Source organism: Symphodus melops (assembly GCF_947650265.1).
Source record: "Symphodus melops genome assembly, chromosome: 8".
Classification (NCBI taxonomy): Eukaryota; Metazoa; Chordata; class Actinopteri; order Labriformes; family Labridae; genus Symphodus; species Symphodus melops.
The window spans coordinates 3,781,959-3,800,770 of NC_136698.1; the positions used below are offsets into that span (position 1 = coordinate 3,781,959).

At 39.1% G+C, this 18,812-nt stretch overlaps 1 protein-coding gene across 2 annotated transcripts in view; it reads left to right on the forward strand.

The window, feature by feature from the left end:
• LOC306828782 (carboxyl-terminal PDZ ligand of neuronal nitric oxide synthase protein-like) overlaps nucleotides 1-14,342 on the forward strand; it is a 155,103-nt gene extending 140,761 nt beyond the window's left edge. For both annotated transcript variants that reach the window (XM_079351435.1, XM_079351436.1), the window contains exons 11-13: nucleotides 5,065-5,261; nucleotides 5,603-5,727; nucleotides 8,920-14,342. In XM_079351435.1, the coding sequence (XP_079207561.1) occupies nucleotides 5,065-5,261; nucleotides 5,603-5,727; nucleotides 8,920-9,529 (932 nt within the window). In that variant the 3' untranslated portion in view covers nucleotides 9,530-14,342. The remainder of the gene's footprint in view (nucleotides 1-5,064; nucleotides 5,262-5,602; nucleotides 5,728-8,919) is intronic.
• The last annotated feature ends 4,470 nt before the right edge of the window (nucleotides 14,343-18,812 follow it).

Consider the following 18,812-nt stretch of genomic DNA (forward strand, 5'->3'; position numbering starts at 1 on the left):
TTAATAAATTTCACTCATGTTGCAGAAGATTGCACTACAGCTTCAGCTGGTTCAGCGCGCCTGGAACATGAGTGGGAGTGAGAGCTCTCTGCTTTAGATTTGTGGACCACTTTGTTTCTGGCTCTGCTTCTCTTCTTTCTTCCGCTCTATCTTGTTTATTCTGCAGGGTGTGCAAGTGACAGATTACACATGATGAAATTACTGCAGTTTAACAACAAAGCACCTGAGAATAAAGCGGCATTACACACTGAAAACAGGCATTCAGCTTTGCTTTTATGACAACATAAATTCTCTGTATGTTTGTTTCTAATCTGACTGTTTGAAGAATTCTCTTTATACACAGAAGGAGATAAATTAAGAATTTCTCATTTTGGTGTTAATGAAGGATAATTACAGCAGAAGAAATCCTTCCGGCCGGTTTGTAATTAAAAGAGAATTTCACAAACAGAAGCCGCTCAGTAATCTGACAGTGTTACTCAGTCCTCCAGAGATAAACAAACAGGCTGCAGGAGCTCTCTGCTGGTAACGTGTCCATAGCTTTTTTTCCCCACTTTGATTACAAGAGGGTTTGTGGAGTAGGGAAAAAAAATAAAACAAAGACTCTGCATGAGGTGAGTGTAGAGCTGCCATACTGAAATTACATTTGAATAAACAGTCGAGAAGCCCTCGAGCCAACTCCCCCTTTTTCAGTTGAATAACTGCGTATGTTTTCGGGGCCTTTATTTGAGAGACTACTCAAAAAAACTATATTTGAAATACCAAATGAAAAAAGTCATAAAACATGAAATACAAAATAAAATTAAAAGGCCCTTGTTTTCAAAGACTTCCTGCTCACTTAAACCATGGGTACATTCTGTTTATTCTCAAACAAGGACTGTTTGGCTGATTTAACAAGTCCTTATCAGGTTTGAACTCAAATATTTAAACTGGCTGCCGAGTTCGACAATGAGTGTTTACAGAAAAGCAGATATTCTACTGCATGTTCATGATTGAGGGAAGTCTTCACTGATGAATAACCTCGTCTAAAGCTGCAGTGCAGACTGATTCAACAATCAACCCTCTCATTTTAATGCTTCAGCCGGCGCAAGATTTGTAGAAGAAGAAAAAAAATCTACCTGTTTCATCAGCCTAAATCACAGCAGGGCTGCAGCACAGAGGACGTCCCAACTGCACTCATTAGGACGACATAGATTAACTGTTTGCACAGATGAAACCCTCAGTTGTGAGGTGGGAACACTGCTGGGGAAATGTCAGAACAAAAAGAAATATAGGAGAAAAGATGAAATGCCTTTTTTTTGGTGTTATGACCATGAAGTTTAGAATCACTTGCCAGTCCTTGTCATTTTACTAGTTAAAGGCAGTGTGTAAATTCATCAGGGGGCTCTCATTTAAAACAATAACAACAAGATGACCTTGAAGTTTGCAGAGAATCATGGGAGTGATTCTAATTCTAATAATAAAATTCTAATAATGTTCTACGTATTGTACGTCTACGTCCTCTCAATTTGACTCTGGCCTGAGGACCTTGGTTGAAGTCGTTTCTCCTTTTTTCTTTTTCTGAAATTGCAGCTCTAAAATCATTATCTCCCCCTGTATGATATTAATTATGTTGTATTTATTAATTACGTCTTGGATTTCTCTAACTGCATATTTCACACTCATTGCAGTTGCATTGTAACCTACGTTATTGAGGATGGACTGACCTCTACTATCTGTTGGTATATGGGCATCTGAAAGCATCTCTTTATTTGACAGCCTTTGAGAAATAACCACATTTGCATTTGTTTAGAGTCCACAGGAGCCCCGGGAGAAGAGAGTTCTTAAAGCTGGCTCGGGGACAGTGCAGCAGGGAAAATGGTCATAAATACTCCAAATAAATCACATCTGTGTGTAAATGAGCCAGACTGAGACACATGGGCTTATTTCCAAACAGCAGGCTTCACCTTTTTAGCGGCATGGGTTTTTGGAAGACAAGTGTGGAAAACAGACTACAAAACATTCACTCCTTAAATTACACTAACATGAGCAGCAGTTTGGTTTGGCATGTTGCACGAACGTCTGGCCTTTCTTGTGTCCTTCATGAAGTCCTCCAAGGAGCCATATCACATTGCAAAGTCCATCCATTACATCTCCATTAGGAGTTAAAGATGGAGGCCTTGTTCTCGGGTGAGATCAATGTGGATTTTAAATAGCCTGTGCGGTGTGTCACTATTGATCCTGAGCTCACTTGATGACCTTGATATACAGTCAGTTCTCTCTGAATAACCTTCACACTCAACAGGAACGTGGAATAAAGACTCAGATCATGTCAAGTAGGCACCATTTGTGTCACACTAACACATAGGCAAGAGGAGGTTTACAAAGATCTAATATTGTCCTCTGAGAGAAATCAGTGAGCTCACCTTCTAGCTGACAGTCAGAAATAATGGGAAAATACTTGGCTATTAGCTATTTGATTAAAGTTCATACTCTCAAGCTAGTTTCACATCTTAACCAATTTTAAAAATGAGGAGCCCACAGACACAAGGACCTTTTAAGCGATTTGTAACATTAGAATACTCTAAAGTCAACCACTAGTAATTCATTCAGGCCGTGAGACTACGCACCTGCCATTTGTACGTCGTAACGATTTCACAGAGGCGAGTTCTCACAGGAACTTGCGTGATAAAACGTGACTTCAGAGGAAAAGCAAATATGGAGGACAATCAACGTCTTCCATGAGACATTGCAAAGGCTCTCGTGCTGTTGCCTTTATTCCACAACCTGGTCTTCTGCCTCAATATTCCACTTGGCTCGGAGCAGAGTTGTGTTAATGTTCGCTGCATGCCACGTTTGTGAGCTGTGAAAATACACAACGCCTGGTTGGTGACGCTTGTTTTTACAATTCAAGATTGGGGAGGCTCAAACTCCATTGGTAGCGGTAAAATAATTGTTTTGACACAAAGCACTTGAGGATTTTTTGGACAAATAATTGGTTGTGACATGCCTCGAATCTGGCAGTGCCCCCCCCCCATACCCCAACCCACAAATAGCTTGGCAGATTGGCCTGTTACAAGTTTGAACAGTAAACATCTTAGATGCTCCTCTGTTGTACATCTGTCTCTCTGTTCTTCTCTCTTTTCTCTCTCTCTTTCTCTCTGTCTCCTTGAAGTTACTTTTCATGCCCTCTGTTTCATGTTGATTCACATTATTGGATCACATTTCCTCTTGCCTCTGGCTAATGCACTGCTGTAGATCTCTTGCTGGGGTACGTAAGTGAAATAATCGTGTGTGTACAGTGAAGTCAAGGTTACCCGATGTTTTTGGCGCTCCATCTGAATCCAAATGCCGATATTTTCTCCATTTATCTGTCTGAGATGTTCCACCTTTCAGACATGTTTATGCAGCTCTTGACTGAACTTTTAGCCATTAACTCCCTTTCACTTGTCCTCTCCTAGAAGCTTTTTTTTTATTGAGTAAGCAGAAACAGCTCAATGCTCTGCTCTCCTTAAAGGTAAAATGACCTGAAATCTGATACTTTTATGTCTCATTAAATGCTTGCCGAGAAACATTTCTCCCCAGGTAAGATCTTTCGTCGTAATTGGATTGGCAACAACTTCAACTTCCTGTTTACTTTTTGCTGTTTCTGATCCTGCATTTTGTTCCATTTCTGCCTCATTTTACTTTGACTGTGCATGTGTCATTACAATTGCCTGAAGTCTTGTGTTCTATATTATTTCATGGCCCTTACATAAAGTGATACAGCGCTGCCATCTGGCCCTAAAATATTGTGAGCAATTCTCATAAAATACTTGGCTTTTGCTCTAATGATGCAACATCTGTTTGTTTTGTGCAAAGCTGCAGAGATACCAAGGAGGAGTTTTCGCATAATATTTGAATATCTGAAACTCTCTATCCCTAAAATGTGTTCTAACCAAATTTAAAGTATCTTGTAAAATGGCAAAGTCACATACAAAGACACAAATTAAACGAAAACATGCAGCTTTAGATAAAAACATTGAAAAAATCCTGGTCTGCTGCTATTGAATTTTTTTTTGTATATACCCCCATTCAAGCAGGAAATGAAATGAAATTGATTGCTAGTAATTAGTGTTCGTCTGTACACCTGACCATGACCATACAACAACAATAAATGTTAATACATATATTTAAAAAGGAAACATTTAACATTGTTTGTTGTCAGATAAGGAAATATAAATTATATTGATACATAAATTGACTTCAGTCTCATTTCCTTTAATAAAATCTGGAGATTGTAAATACAAAAAATCTTGATCAAATCTTGATTAAAAGTGGTATTGTGAACATTTGTGATATTTATCGTATGGTTAGTTGATTGTATCGTTACACCTATACTCAAAGGTCATGTTTATCCACACTGGAGCTAGGGGGCGCTATGGCCCCATCATAAATCTGTCTTGCCCTAGTTAAGCTCCCGCACGTATTTTAGTAGTTTTGTTTTGATTCAACAAAACTGCAAAAAATAGCACCCCAACATATTAGTCAACCTCTTCCTCAGCTCTGGGACAAAAGAATCCTGGAAAGTTTAACCATTTCAGATAAACACAAATGATCCGGAGGTAACATGGGGCTGAACGCAGCTTTAGTCAGTTTAGGACGGAAGCTTGTGCTCCTTTTAGTTCAATTCAAAGCAGTTCAAATGGATTCCTACTGAGACCCGAAAAAGTCTTAAGAAGACATTTGAGAACTTCTGTCATGTTGTTCCCTTCTGTAAGATAAGGGTATTTACCATTACAAAAAAAAAGGATCTCTCCCCTGCCAAAATTGCTGACGTTGCAATTCCACCAAAGCTTCAGAGATACAAGAAGAATCTCCAAAATGCTGTGGGGATTTACAGGTTTAAGTAGGGTTTTCCTCTTTGGATCACTGACTTTGTATGTCTGACGTTCAGAGCAAACATCCCATATGTGCCGACTCATGCTTGAAGTCTCTGCAGCTTTGCAACAGCTTGTGCCCGCTAAAGCTGATACAAATCTTCTGTAACATCCTGCCGTGTATTCACCTCTCTGCCTTTCTCTCCTCCGTCTGCTTTCTTCCTCACAGTTGATCAAAGTATGTTTGAGAACTCCATCGCCCAGCAGCAGAGTCCTCAGACTTCCAGGCCAGGCCTGCCCTCGGCCAGACGCTCCCCAGCATCTGCTAATCCCAACCTGGGGTCAGGCTCCGCGGACTCTCCATCCTCAGGAGGACAACAGAGGCTTAAGAATGCCATTAATCTGGGCAAGGCTGTCGGCGCGAAGGTAAACGCCAGCGTCCTCGAAGCACAAGGATTAATTCTGCCAATCCTCATGTTAGGCATCCCTGTTATTCTGGATGTGTAAGCTGTAGAGGGGATTTTATTACCTTTTTTTCTGTTCATTTGAATTTAAATCAAAGTGCCTTCTGTTCTAGTTGTCTTTCTTGAATTCTTTGTTTGTTTGTCTTTTCTTCCAACCTTTTTTTCATCTTTCTCTCTCTTTCATTCAGTGTTTTATTCTTTCTTTCTTTCTGTTTATTTTTTCTGTCTTGCCTTGCCTTGCCTTGCGTTCATTCCTTGCGTTCATTTGTTTATTAATGTGTCTTTCGCTCTTTCATCCTTCAGGTCAACGACTTGTTAAGAAGAAAGGAGCCCAGTCACCTCGGGGACATCGGAGTAACTGAGGTTAACAAGAGTGTTGGTGCTGTATGGAGCCGAATGGACGAACTCAACCACACCACTGCTAACAGGTACGCAAACAAACACCCTGAAACAAAACTTTATAAATTAAACTTTTATGTTTCTGGCTGGTGTCATGAAGGTTGCTGGTTTGACGACACACAAACTGACTCGTGCGGATCGGCTTAACGTCCAGCTCTCTAATTAGATGAAGCCTTTCTTTCAGTGCTGCTTTTGTGCAGTCCTAGTCCTCACATTCAATTTAATGATAAAGTCTCTTGAAGACGTTGGCTTATTGTCGACACAAATATGAAATTACCTGTTCTGAATGAAGCGTCTGTCACTTTTAATAAGGTGCTGGGTCAGAAGAGGTGACTGATGTCAGACTTTTACTTTGAAATGTGGTTTCTAAATTAATAACTGCACATCAAACACCGCCATGAGACGTCTGCAATTGAACTTTTTTAGTTTCTGCTATATCAAAAAAGAAAAAAAAACTCTTTTTTTTTACGCACACACACACACACACACACACACACAAAAACCCACATAAGGGACTCTCAGTGTGTATTTGGGGATTTGTTCCAGAAGCATTGATCTGTTGTCTCTTCAACTAAAGATCAGTCAAGCAAAAGTCATTTTTTCAGCAGCTCTGCTCCTGTTTATCTCCATTCACTGAGCTGTGGATAGATTCAGTCGACAGTACCTGTGATGTTCTGTTAAAGTCTGGCCGGACCGCCAACTGATCCGGCCAAGTGGAGCTGAGAGCTTTCGTATTGATAAGTGACTCATCATTGTTGAATCTTGAAAGTATGAGACGAAATGTGACTCAAACTCAGCTCTTTTTGCTGAACTATACATTTGTATTATTAATTACCTGTACTGAAATTAGAAGAGCATGACCATATAAATATGTGTCACTCTCAGCATGTGGATTAGATACAGTAGTTAATTAATTGTGTTTACCGTGCCATAAAAATTGTGTAAAACAAAATTTACTTTGAGGGTTTTGTACAGCTTGGATTTGAACCCAAGCTGCCAGCTTCAAGAACAGCCTCTGTATATGAGGCGCTATAACCACTTGAACACCAGCGGCCCAAAATATGAAACTTTTGCAAATCACTGCTCATGTTTCCTACTGTCTGTGTGACAGAAATCCTCATTGTATCAGAATAAGAAATGTTTTTTTGTTGTCTGGTTCATTTACACGTACAGGGAATTTGACTTGGAGGTTTTCTTCAAAAAACAATTTACAATGGAAATAAAGCAAAAATAGATTTAAAATCAGAAGCAATTACTAATATAAACAGTATGTAGTAGGGAATAAAAATATAAAAGACAAAATGTACATAAGGTACAATGAAGGAGTTGTGCAGTTAATAATGAAAACATTTACAGTACAGAAATCTCTCAGAGTGTACACAAACAGATATTAAGTCTAGTGAGTTTTATATAACACATAAAATCAGTTTCAGCCTTCATATCACTGTGATGCTGTCTCACTGTGGGGTTGGATGAGAGTCGGTGTTATGTCAGGGACATTATTCATGAGGCTGACAGAAGAGGGGAAGAAACTGTTCTCGTGGCGTGAGGATTTGGTCCTGATGGACCGCATCCTCCTGCCGTGTCTGATTACATACGTCTGATTTAGCATTTGCTAAAAAGTATTTCACATGAAGTGAGCACATCATTGATTTTGTTTATTGAGTAAAAATCACAGTATGGCATATTTAAAACAGCTAGGAATGACATGCAGTGTATTGAAACATCTCAAATCTCAGAGATGGTAAACAACGCCACCCTCAGGCAGGAAGGGAAACTGCAGCAAAAACAACCCCCCTATTCTGATAACAAGCAAACACAGAATACTAATAAAGATGACTCTGAGTCATTACAATCCATCAGCAACACACCGGTATCTGTGCTCTTTGCATTCTGGTACAGCACAGCCGTGCTCAGTGAACTAAATCTTCTTTGTGTGCCTTCCTGTTGGCTCTGGTGAACAATCACACCGCTGTAGAGATAAGTTCTGGCTTATCGCCGTGGGATGTATTCACCGTATTCATTTTCTGCCTGCGTAGGTGAACAGATTGAGAAATTTGAATGTTTTTGTAAACACTCCGAGTAGAAGTAGATTTAAATTCTGGCTGGTCTTCTCACATACACACAAATAAACACATGCATGCCCCATCACGTAAAGTAACAGACTCTAATTTGATGCCATTTCACCTCTCTTTAATTGCATATGGCTACAATTCAGTTTCAGACAATTAGAAATGTTCGACGATGCACCAAGAATTTCTAATGTATCAAGTTAGACTTTTTGGCGTTCTTGGGAAGAGTTAAATACAAAGATTAATTCGACTCTCCCTTCTGTAGGGTGAGGCTTCCTGTTGTACTGACTGCAGTCTTTATGCTAAGTGAAGCTAACTAGCATCTTGCTCCAGCTTCTTATTAAAGAGACGAACATGAGAAGATAATTTTATTTATGAAATCCCTGCATTCCTTTTATTTTTTAGCTTAATTTTGAAGAGACATTTTAACTTAAACACACTTAGCAGTAGCTACGTTTCTCACTCAGACTTCATACAGAGTTTCTCCTGCCAGACGTACAAGTATTTCTCCCGCAGAAAGCCAGTTAGCTGAAGTGAGAACGTTGCAGAATATTATCAGGAGAATTCACCTCGAAAGAGTGGGAGTGGATTATGACATTTATTAGCTACAAATCGCGATGCATGCAACCGCTGTGATTTTGAACATAGGCCAATTAAACCACCCATTGTGTTTTCTGTTGTCCGGTATGTTGGTCTCCATTCTTTTGTTAAGATTGTGATTCTGTCAAACTACACATAGCTTTGATATGGAGGCACATATTCTTATTATAGCATTGCTGTGTTTGTAAGGTCAAGTGGAACAGACGAAGCTCCAATAGTAACTAGTTAAAAGGGGCATATCGCCACCTACTGGCATGGAGTCTGACATGTGTCCATCAATAAACCAATTTTCCCTCAATGCATGTATTCTGAGATAAGGACAGTATTTAAATAAAATGACCTGATCTAGCTCGACTTCACTGCTCATGTTAACGTACTGATTATTTGACTTCCAAACCCAGAAATACAACCTTTGAAGGAAGTGTGTGTTCATGTAGGAAAATGTTAAATGTTGTAGGTTTACTTGATTGACTTTTCATGATTGCTTTGTTTCCATTTTGATTTATTGATGTCTTCTGTTCTTTTGTTTTTTTTACTTTATTCGTCCAGTCACATCTCCTCCTTTGACTCCTTCCCTCGACTGGACCCTCCACCCCCGTCAGGGAAGAAGCGCCTGCCTCGGGCTCTGAAAACCACCCAGGACATGATGATCTCCTCAGATCCCGTGGTCTCTTCTCCAGACGCAGCTGACACTTCTTCCTTCCTTTCCTCTCCGGAAAAGACGCCACTCATCTCTGAAGAGGAGCAGCGGCAGCAGCGGGGAGAGACGGAAGGAGATGGGTCGGAGGAGATCATGAAAGCGGAAGAGAAAGTTGCGGCTGAAAGTCCAGTTGATGCAGTGATAGATGGAGGAGAGGATGATGTGGAAAGCACAGAAGACGGCGTGGAGGAGCATCAGACGCAGCTCCAGCTCTCCGTTCCAGACCTCATCAATAAAGATCCAACTCAGCAGGAGCCCCGAGCTAAACCCTGCGACGTCTGGCAGAAGGCTCCAGGGTCGGACTCCCGTCTGGCCTCCACCCCCCGCTCGGGGAAAACTCCCTGCCGCATCAGCCTGGACGAAGAGGTCCTACTGGGGAATGGCGCCCCCTGCAATAAAGTAACAGGCGTGAGCACTGAAGACTCAGAGCATCACCCTGACCTGCTGTCCTTTGAGTGACACGCAGATTTAAGTTTAGTGGTTAAACATTTTCATTTCAACTCATAAGACTGCTGATCAAATATTTACCACCGCCTTTTTTTTAAATCACATCCTGCTCTGGGGTTTTTCTAGGAAAAGGGAACAAGGGCTTCCAGGAAAGAGGGCAGGTACCTGATCTGTCTTTTTTAAATGGCTGCTTTAAGTTCAGACACTGCTAGCTTCTTTCCAAAAAGACGAACAGACACAAGTAGCAAGAGAAGAAAACGATCTAAGGTTTAATATGGTGCAGAGAAAGAAGGACTATCATTTTATACTCGTCAATGTTTTAACTTTTTAAACGGCTTTATAGCAGTCCATTTGGCCGTGGGAATGCAATAAAAAAAAAAGATCACTTCATCGTGAAAGTCATAAAATGTCCCTTTAAATCGGCTCAAAATGTGAAACACTGCTAGTTTGTATTCAACAGGCTGGAACTGAACATGAAAAGGTCACATTTTATCCTCCTACGAAAGCAGTTTAAATAAGTCTCAGAGCTCCCCAAAACATGTATGTAAAGTTGCTTGTTCGAAATCCACTCTGATCCTGTATTTGGTCATGCCTATAAACCCCTCTATTTCAGCCCTGCTCAGAAAAGGCTGTTTCTGTGTCAGTAGCTTTAAATATAAATGAGCGGCGTTTGACCACGCCCCTCTCTGGAAGGGCTTGGGAGGATGAGGTTTATTTACATGTAAAGGCAAACTCAGAGACCAGAACAAACACCTAGCTGTTGGAGTGTCGCCCACCTGGGGGAGGGGTTACTGCCCTTTGTGATGTCATGAAAACGGCATGTTTAAGCACAAATCTTCTGAAATGTGGAGCAGGCAGAAGACTGAGAGGATGGACTTCTCTCATATTTGGCTGTTTTTAGACAGGCTAGAGACAAATATTAGTGTTAGAAATAAATTGATAACTTGTGACCTTTAAAACACAAATACATTAAAAATGTTATCAATTGTGATTGTTCTACTAGTGCTTGCCAGTATATATATATATATATATATATTATTTTTGTTGGTGTTATAGCCTATATTGGCATCATATTATCTTGTCTTTTTGACATTTTCAGAACTATTTAAAGGGACATTTGTTGTTAAATACTGTGAGTCCTTTTTACACATACGCTGCTTCAATGCAATCAATAACCAGCTAAGACAAGTCTTATAACAGCAGTAACATTCAGTAGAATTCAAGTTGTTGCTTAGAAATGTCTTGAGGAGTAAGTGAAGGAGGAGTCAGAGGAAATAAAAGAAGGAGACAGAATCTGAATGAGTGTGGAGGTGTCAGGGATTTACTGTAGGGGGTTTTGGTGGAGTTCACTTTTCATTCCGTTGGTTCAAATTGTTGAGCATCATCAGTAAGCGGAGACCTTTTGACCCTCAGTCTTATCCATTTCTCAACATATGATCGTTCTTCCTTTGGTCCAGTGCTTTCTGTAGCAAGGCTAAAATAACTTGAACCCTCCTACACTCGCTTGTGGCAGTGACTGTGACCCTTACAGTGACCTTTTGAAGGTCCCAGTTTCTAAGACTTTTTTTTTTTAATTGCAGAAATTGAAACAACAGCTGTTTGGCCATTTTCTTCACTTCAAGCAAATTCTGAACTTTCTCCACTAAAAGAGCCTGTGGAGTTCTGCACAGTGTGTCATAGAAAGGAGCAGACACACTTTTGGTATCTTGAGGACATAATATCCACACAATAAGAAAATAATCCACTCCTCTTAACATGACATGCATGCATGTTTTTTTCTGATTTTTGCAACAACAATATTGCAGATGTTTTCAAGATTGTTTTAACCCAAAGCCACTTTTTTTGCACCTTGTTGCAAAGACCATCAAGTCTCTGCTTTAGTGAAATCCACAAATAGTTGCTGCATTTTCCCCTAAGGAGATGCAGAGAGAGATTACAGCAATTTTCCACAGTGTACATACTCCCTTGGAAATAAAACTGTATAAAACTATTCAAAATATATTCAATTAATTGATGATGATAGACAACCAGCTATCATCATGTTTTGCATGTCATATGCAGAAACATTGATGTTGGGCTAAAGCTGATTGTTAATTTTAAATATCTTTCAGCCCAGTAATAAATGCGAACTGTGGTGCTTCCCTTCCCCTCATTTTTAAATGTCGCCGTTTTTCCTTTGCAAATATTTCAAGACCAAATGATTTGTTTGCACTCTTACCACCACAATAAAAAAAACACTTCTCCTTCAGTACTTCAACGCTATCAGAAACAAAACAATACTCTTTATGCCACTGAAGCCTGCAAAAGCTAAATAAAAGTATCTGTTAGACTGAAAACTGTCTGACAATATTCCTCCTCCTGAATGTAATGTGGACTTTGTCAAAACCCCAGATCAGACCTGCAGAGGGAAAGATGAGCAGATGGGCGGTACGTGAAGGGTGGGCTGCTGAAAGTTGTTTTCGAGAAAAGACATGCAGAGATAATGAGCCGTCAACAGAAAGAGATGAAAGAAGATTCAAGTGAATCATTAAGCGATGCACCAAAGACACAAATTAGCGTCTCAGACAGACAGGTTGCTTTTATCATGTTGTGAAATGACTCTGATAGTTGCTCCTCTTTTAGATTTGAAGCCGAGAGCTGTCTGAGAGGGGGGGAAGGAGCAATCCTTTTTTACAGATCATTTTTTAATCTACTAAAGAAAATGTTAAAACCAAAGTCACAGAAGTTTAAATATCTGTTCATATACGTGTCTTAAAGAAAAAGAAGTGACTGTGTCAGGTGTGTTCAGCTGCTTAAAGATGAGCTCACATTTAGAGAAAATACCCTGGTGTTAGATTAATCACTCTGCTTCCCCCTCCTGTGTGTAGCTGCTGGAGGATTAAAATCAAACATTTTCACTTGTTTTAGCGCAATCAAAGTGAATATCTGTAACTTATTTTGTACACTATTATGTGATTGTAGGAAGATGAAAAAGTACTGTACAAAGACACTATTAAATGGCCCACACTGCTGTCAGGTCCCACAGTGCGCCTCTCTGAGATTTCCTAAACATTAAAAAAAAAAAAAATCCCCCCGACTTTTAGACGGACACAGATTCAGATGTAGCTGTGGTCAGGTCGTGCCCTGCAGAATGAGAGGAATGTGTAGCTGGACTCTGGTGGAGAAAGGACACTTTGTCTCTTTCACTCTGCCTAAAATACAAGTCATGTCCCAAAATATCCCTGTGTATCCTAAGACTATTACAGAACAGCTGACGTTCAAATTACAAACACAATCCGGTGAAATTTCTGGATTTAGGACAGTTCAAATATTCTGAATAAAACTGTTTTTAGTCTGGTAAATGCTCTTCAGACATCATGTGTTCAGTGTTTTTAGAGGCACACACATTTATCTCCCATGTGATAGGTGGGCAGATGTTTCAGCAAGTGGTTATCTGAAAGCAATTCCCATTGCTCGATACACTAACACGAGCATGGCAGAATGTTTGGACATCTGGGGGATGGGAGTCAAGAGGGAAAAGAGCAGAAGGGGCAATTGGCAAAAGGGACAAATGCTCTGAAAGTGAAGGTGTGCAAATCGAGGGTGAGGTGCAAAACTGCTGTAAGGGGGTGCAGTAAGGTCGTTTCATGTTTTCATTCAGTAGATGTCATACATACTGGACCTTCAACTCTATAATTTTAAGTCCCTTTACACATCATATATTTCTCGTAAAAAATATAAACGGGTAGGTGTGCTGCCAAAATAAAAGTTTGACGCTGGGGGGGAAATGACCTTTAATAGTCAGTGTTCAACTAACCTGCTCTGTCGGGTCGCTGATCAAGACTGACTGACGGGGCTGACAACATGAGCAGAAAAAAACCTCACACCTGTCATCACATTCGGATTCCAATGGTGCATAGTGTAAAGGCATGGAGAACACACATATTCAATAAGGGGAAAAGAAAGAAAATGTTGTGGTCATGTGCATAAAAAGAACTCGTCTCCATGACCTCAAATCGTAGAGGAAGTTTTGAGATCTTTAAGTCCTCTGCGTCACTGATTGAGTTCTGTCCCTCAGCACACCTGAATGAACCCTGTTTTAGAGAGTAAAGCCTTCATATCACATCGGACTGACAGCGGCCGCTTGTATTGAGTCTGAAGCTAACATCAATCAGACGTTGAGTGGATGCTGGGTGGGCGTCAGACTGTCTTACTTCTTTTGATATTAGAGAATTGTAGCAATCAGAGCAAATCTATCCCACAAAAATACATCTTCTCAAACCACAGCAGTTGATTTGTCGTATTTTCTGATGGAGTACATTTTATATAAAGATATTTTATCTATCTTTTTACAATACCTGTTAATATACAAATCTGTTTCTCTAACAAATGAAGGAAAGTGATTGTATTCTGATATAGAATCTAATTAGTTAGATGCAATGATCTTGCTTTGTTTTATGCAGATATATATATATATATATATATATATATATATATATATATATATATATATATATATATATCTGTTGTCTTTGTAAAGCTGGTCTTTGTAAAGCTGGTCGACTTAATTTCAGTCAATTACGATGAATGAAGGAATTTAAATGCTGCATGAAACAGACTTTTTTCCAAACAAAGCATATATGGACTATCTAAGACAAACCCTGGGATGTATTTTTTATGCATTATATTTGAATACTGTTGTAAATGAAATGTGTTTTTTTTAATATTATGTAATACAAATATTCTACAGAAATCAGAATAGATGGTTTTTGATTTGTTTGATTTCCTCATTTATCTTTTTTAAATGGTTATGTAATGATTCCTCTACTGATTGTAATCTTTTAAAAAAGAAGAAAAAAAAACTGGATATAGACCCTTATCATGACGTCTGTGTTGTTTGTCTTTTGGAAGAATTATGTGACTTTTTTCTTCATGTTTATTTTGAGCATATCCTATATCCTCTCTTTGCTTTATTCCTGCAGCTGGCCTCTCGCTCAGCTCTGACAGAAAACTTCCTGTTTTGACGGAGCCGATGTCCTCGTCAGTTTAAGCACTTTTTTTTTTCTCCTCGTCTGTATCTGCGTCAGTCTTTGATACACACAGGCTCGTGTGTCCTCTCCCTGATTGATAGATTGTCTGTTTATGGAGACGAAAGTATGAGTAATTCAGGAGTGGTATCTGCTCTGATGTTTAATTCATCCTTGTTTGTCCTAAATCTTGAAAACCCTTCCCTTGTCGGCTCTGTGTGTGTCACCGGCCTCGTGTTTGTTGTTGCGTCAGGACGAGTTGAAGCCCGTCAGGAACACGACTGAGGATGGTTATGACTGCGGTATGAGCCAGTTTATTTACCTAACATCCACATTAGTGGTGTAAACAGCTCATCAGCTCAGAAACACAGGTCATGTCACTGTTAAATAATTCAAACATAATGCATTTATTCATCCTCTACAAAGGAATCTAGGCCTCCATGCATAATGAATCATCAAGTGTTGAGGACACTTTGCAATCTCCTAGAAGTTTGTACAGTCAAACATAATATTAGCAAGTACTTACATGAGTTTCTTGACTAATTCTTGGAAATACTTTTGCAACTCTTTGCTGTAAAAGCTTATCAAGGTTACAAGATGGACATAATGCTTACAGGAATACTCAAGTGACTCTAACAATGGACTTCTAAAAATAGGGAGGCTTGGAAGAGGCACATTTTTCAAAAATAGTTGTTGAAATTAAACTGTCCATACATTAAATCCATATACCGCTTTTTCCGTTTGGTTTTACAGGGGGGCTGGAGCAGATCCCAGGTGTCATTAGGTAAATTTGCCAATCAATCACAGACATGCTGACTGTAGAGATGGAAAGACAACCAGTCACTCTCACATCTAGGGGCAATTAAGGTCACTTATAAGGCTAACAAGCATGTCTTTGGATTGTAAGCCGTTTGAACAAAATTAAACTGGCATAGCCAAGACAATGGGCCAAGCTCCAAAATCCAGGACCCTCTCTGGAAGCAACGGCTAATTTTTTGGAGTTTTCACTGTTGCTAACCGTAAGAAATTAAGGACTTCCTACCAAGAATCGTGTCTCTGTGTGAATTTAACAGTCCGTCTAACAACTTAAATAGCAAGTTTTAAGTTGGAGTCAAGAAACAACCTACATGATGCTGTGTTAATTGCACTCAAATGCAGCTAGTTTTAATAGTGACTAATTAAATAAAGTGTAAAATGTTGTTAGATGATTGGTGGTGTCCTTTTTGCCCTCCAAACTGACTGTTGCCCCACAGACAGCCAAAGCCTGCTGAAACACACGGTGGAAAGTACTCTTTGTACTACAAAATCCATATCAATTGATTCTACCGTTTTATGCTGAATCTTAATAAATGATGACCCATGATGCAATCCTTACTTGTCCACAAATTACATTTTTTTGATGCCTTAAATGCTGTGGTTTCCATTTGTAGTTTTAAGTCTTGTCCAGTATGGGTTTGAGTGATGGGCTCTGATTGTGTAGGAAAACAGTAGGAAGTGATAGAGGCAGAACACACAGACCAAAATGCATCTCTCTATCTATTATCTGGAGACAGTTAAGTCTTGTTTAGATCAATTTAAACATATCTACACACAAAAGCAGATACTACATGTTATTATCAAGAATCATTATTTTGGTTTCAAATTGCATATCAGATAGCAGATTTTCATCAGACATCAGTTTGCATGTTTGATAATAGTTAGATAGCTACTGATACACACTCTGAAGTATAGTCCATCACATCATTTCTAACAGTCAGAAATTTGCTTAAAATATCCAGTTCCAACACAGACTAAACAAATTGTAGTCCTCGATTATCATGATTTTTTTCTCAAAATTAAGGAAATCTCCCACATTTTCTGCCATTTGATAGGTTCTCCTTGCAATGATGTTATTTTGATCAGAGTTTGACTTGTAGGCCTATGAGTATGAAGCCAAGAGAGATCAGACAGGAAAATCAGTAGTCAAAAGTAGTCAAACAGAGTAGGTTTAAAGAGAACACAATGCTGCTGTAAATGCTGAACTGTATTCAAAGTGAAGCGAAATAAATGATTAGTTGTTGCACTATGATTGTAAAAAAAAGATCCCATACTCAGTGTAGCCTACAACCTGTAAAATGTTGATGTAACATTCATGTCATATGCAACAAGTTCAAATGAAAAGACACAGCCAGCACTGTAACCTTGCCCCCTGGTACTTTTGGTTTTAGGAGGTGAATGTCAAATGGGTAAAACAAAAACAAAAAAAAGGGACCAGCAGGCGTTCTATAGGGATAACAATCAGAACTTTTCTTGTCTAATTACCATCTGGGTATGTAATGTGATGCTGCTTGAGTCTGCGAAAGGCCAACAGATGAAGTAGCCTAGCTAAGAAGCGGATAAGTAGCCAACTAAGAACAAACAAGATAAAACTTCCTGTGACCGTCTCTCAATGAATATAGGCTAAAACCTTATGTGTAGAGCCAAAACAACATACAGCTGTCAGTAAAGAGTCTGGTTAGAAACCACTGACACCCAGTTAGATGCAACATTTTATTGATTTATGACTATGCTGAAAAAGAGTTAGCTGTTTACTGAGTAGTACCTGTAACTATCAATTTAAGCTAGCTATTAGCATTCTAGTTTGAGTTATTTTTGTGTTTTCTGTTGATAATAGTGATTCAGTCACAATTAATATGCATTTTGATCAACTGAAAATATTAGCAAGCCAACAATTCTGTCAAAATTAGCCTGCTTGCATTATGTTAACAGCTTCGCCAACAAGATCTTCATTTGCCCATGGACACAAACAGTGTTTATAAGCAAATAGCAAGTTCTGTAACTTGGTTTTCCTATTGATGTAAAGCAAATCTCAAGAAAAAAAAAATGGACCAGACAACTGAACAAGTTAACTTTAAGCTAATCTGCCTAAATCAAAAATTGTTGCTATATTTGTTGACGATATGTTGACCATTTGCCTACCCTGGAAGCTGATTCCTACTTAAATTGTGCATTTTATTATCAAGCAAATATGTGGTCTAACAACACAGGGGGGGGGGAAAGGGAAGAAAAAAAAACAAAACAATTTCCCCGACAAAAGAAAAACACAGAGAAAGTCAAAATGTCAGCTATGTTAACTTCTTAACTTCTTTTTTCTCAGAAAAAAATATGTTGTCTGTTCAAATAAACACATTGTCATTGCTCAATGTCTGGCAGGTTTTATTGTATGCAAAATCACAACATATCAAGGGTGTGGGGGCTTTAAGTATATTAAACTGGAAACAATAAGGCCCTTCAGAGTGATTTAGTGCACGTTTAATTAAGTTTTGATGAATTATGGGTCTTTTACAAAGTAGCCTACTTTTATTGTTTAGGGTCAATGTAACCGTTTTATTGTAAAGGCCATTTAAACAGTAGGCCACAAAGAGAAGGCCTGTATTGCAGAGCTTGTTTGGAAAAGAAAACATTTTCACACACTTTTCCTGTCCATGTTTCGCACACACAGGCATCACTGTGGACCTTTAGGAGTCAGCCCGCCCCAGTATTAGTCACTGCCAGCTGGCCGGATGGAGTTCCTATCAGGTTTATTGATCAGCATGGAGAAAGATTACAGTCCTCTTATCTGTGGGAGTGAGAGAGAGACAACCTGAGAGGACCTAGATGACCTAATCTAGCCCCACAAAGCCTCTAAACTTCTTCGCCCACACAAAAACGTTTTTTTGTTTGTTTGTTTTTTGTTTTTTACCGCAGTATCGGCGAGCTAATGCAACAGCCAATTACCAAAGTTTTCAAGAATTTGTTTTTGGTGAAGGTGCGGCGTTTGAGTTATATTCAAACACCCAAAAGAGCTTTATTTTTGCATAAGGTTATGATTTTTTTTAATTCTGCAGTCCAATTCAATAAAACTCCACACAATATAATGAAAACAGTAACTTTTTATCAATCCACACGGGACGATGAGAAAGGATCCAAACTCTGGTTGTTCTTTCTCTATGCAATGCAAACATCTTTATTAATATATTTACTCGATACATTACTAAAAATATCCTGTCTGGGGTCGCTGATGTCCTAGTGTTTAGGTCGCTCCCTATGTAAGGAGGCTTTATCCCTCCAAGCAGGCATCTCCGGTTGAAGTACAGTTTGTAGCTCATTTCCTACGTCATTTACTAATTTCTCTCTCCCTAGTTGACTCTTTCCACTGTCCTGTACAATTAAATGAAAACATAAGGAAAATCAGAAGTGTTTGCATATTGCTGCATTTCCGAAAAAAGGAGCCTTCACCAAAATGAACCAAAACAAGAACTGATCAGTAC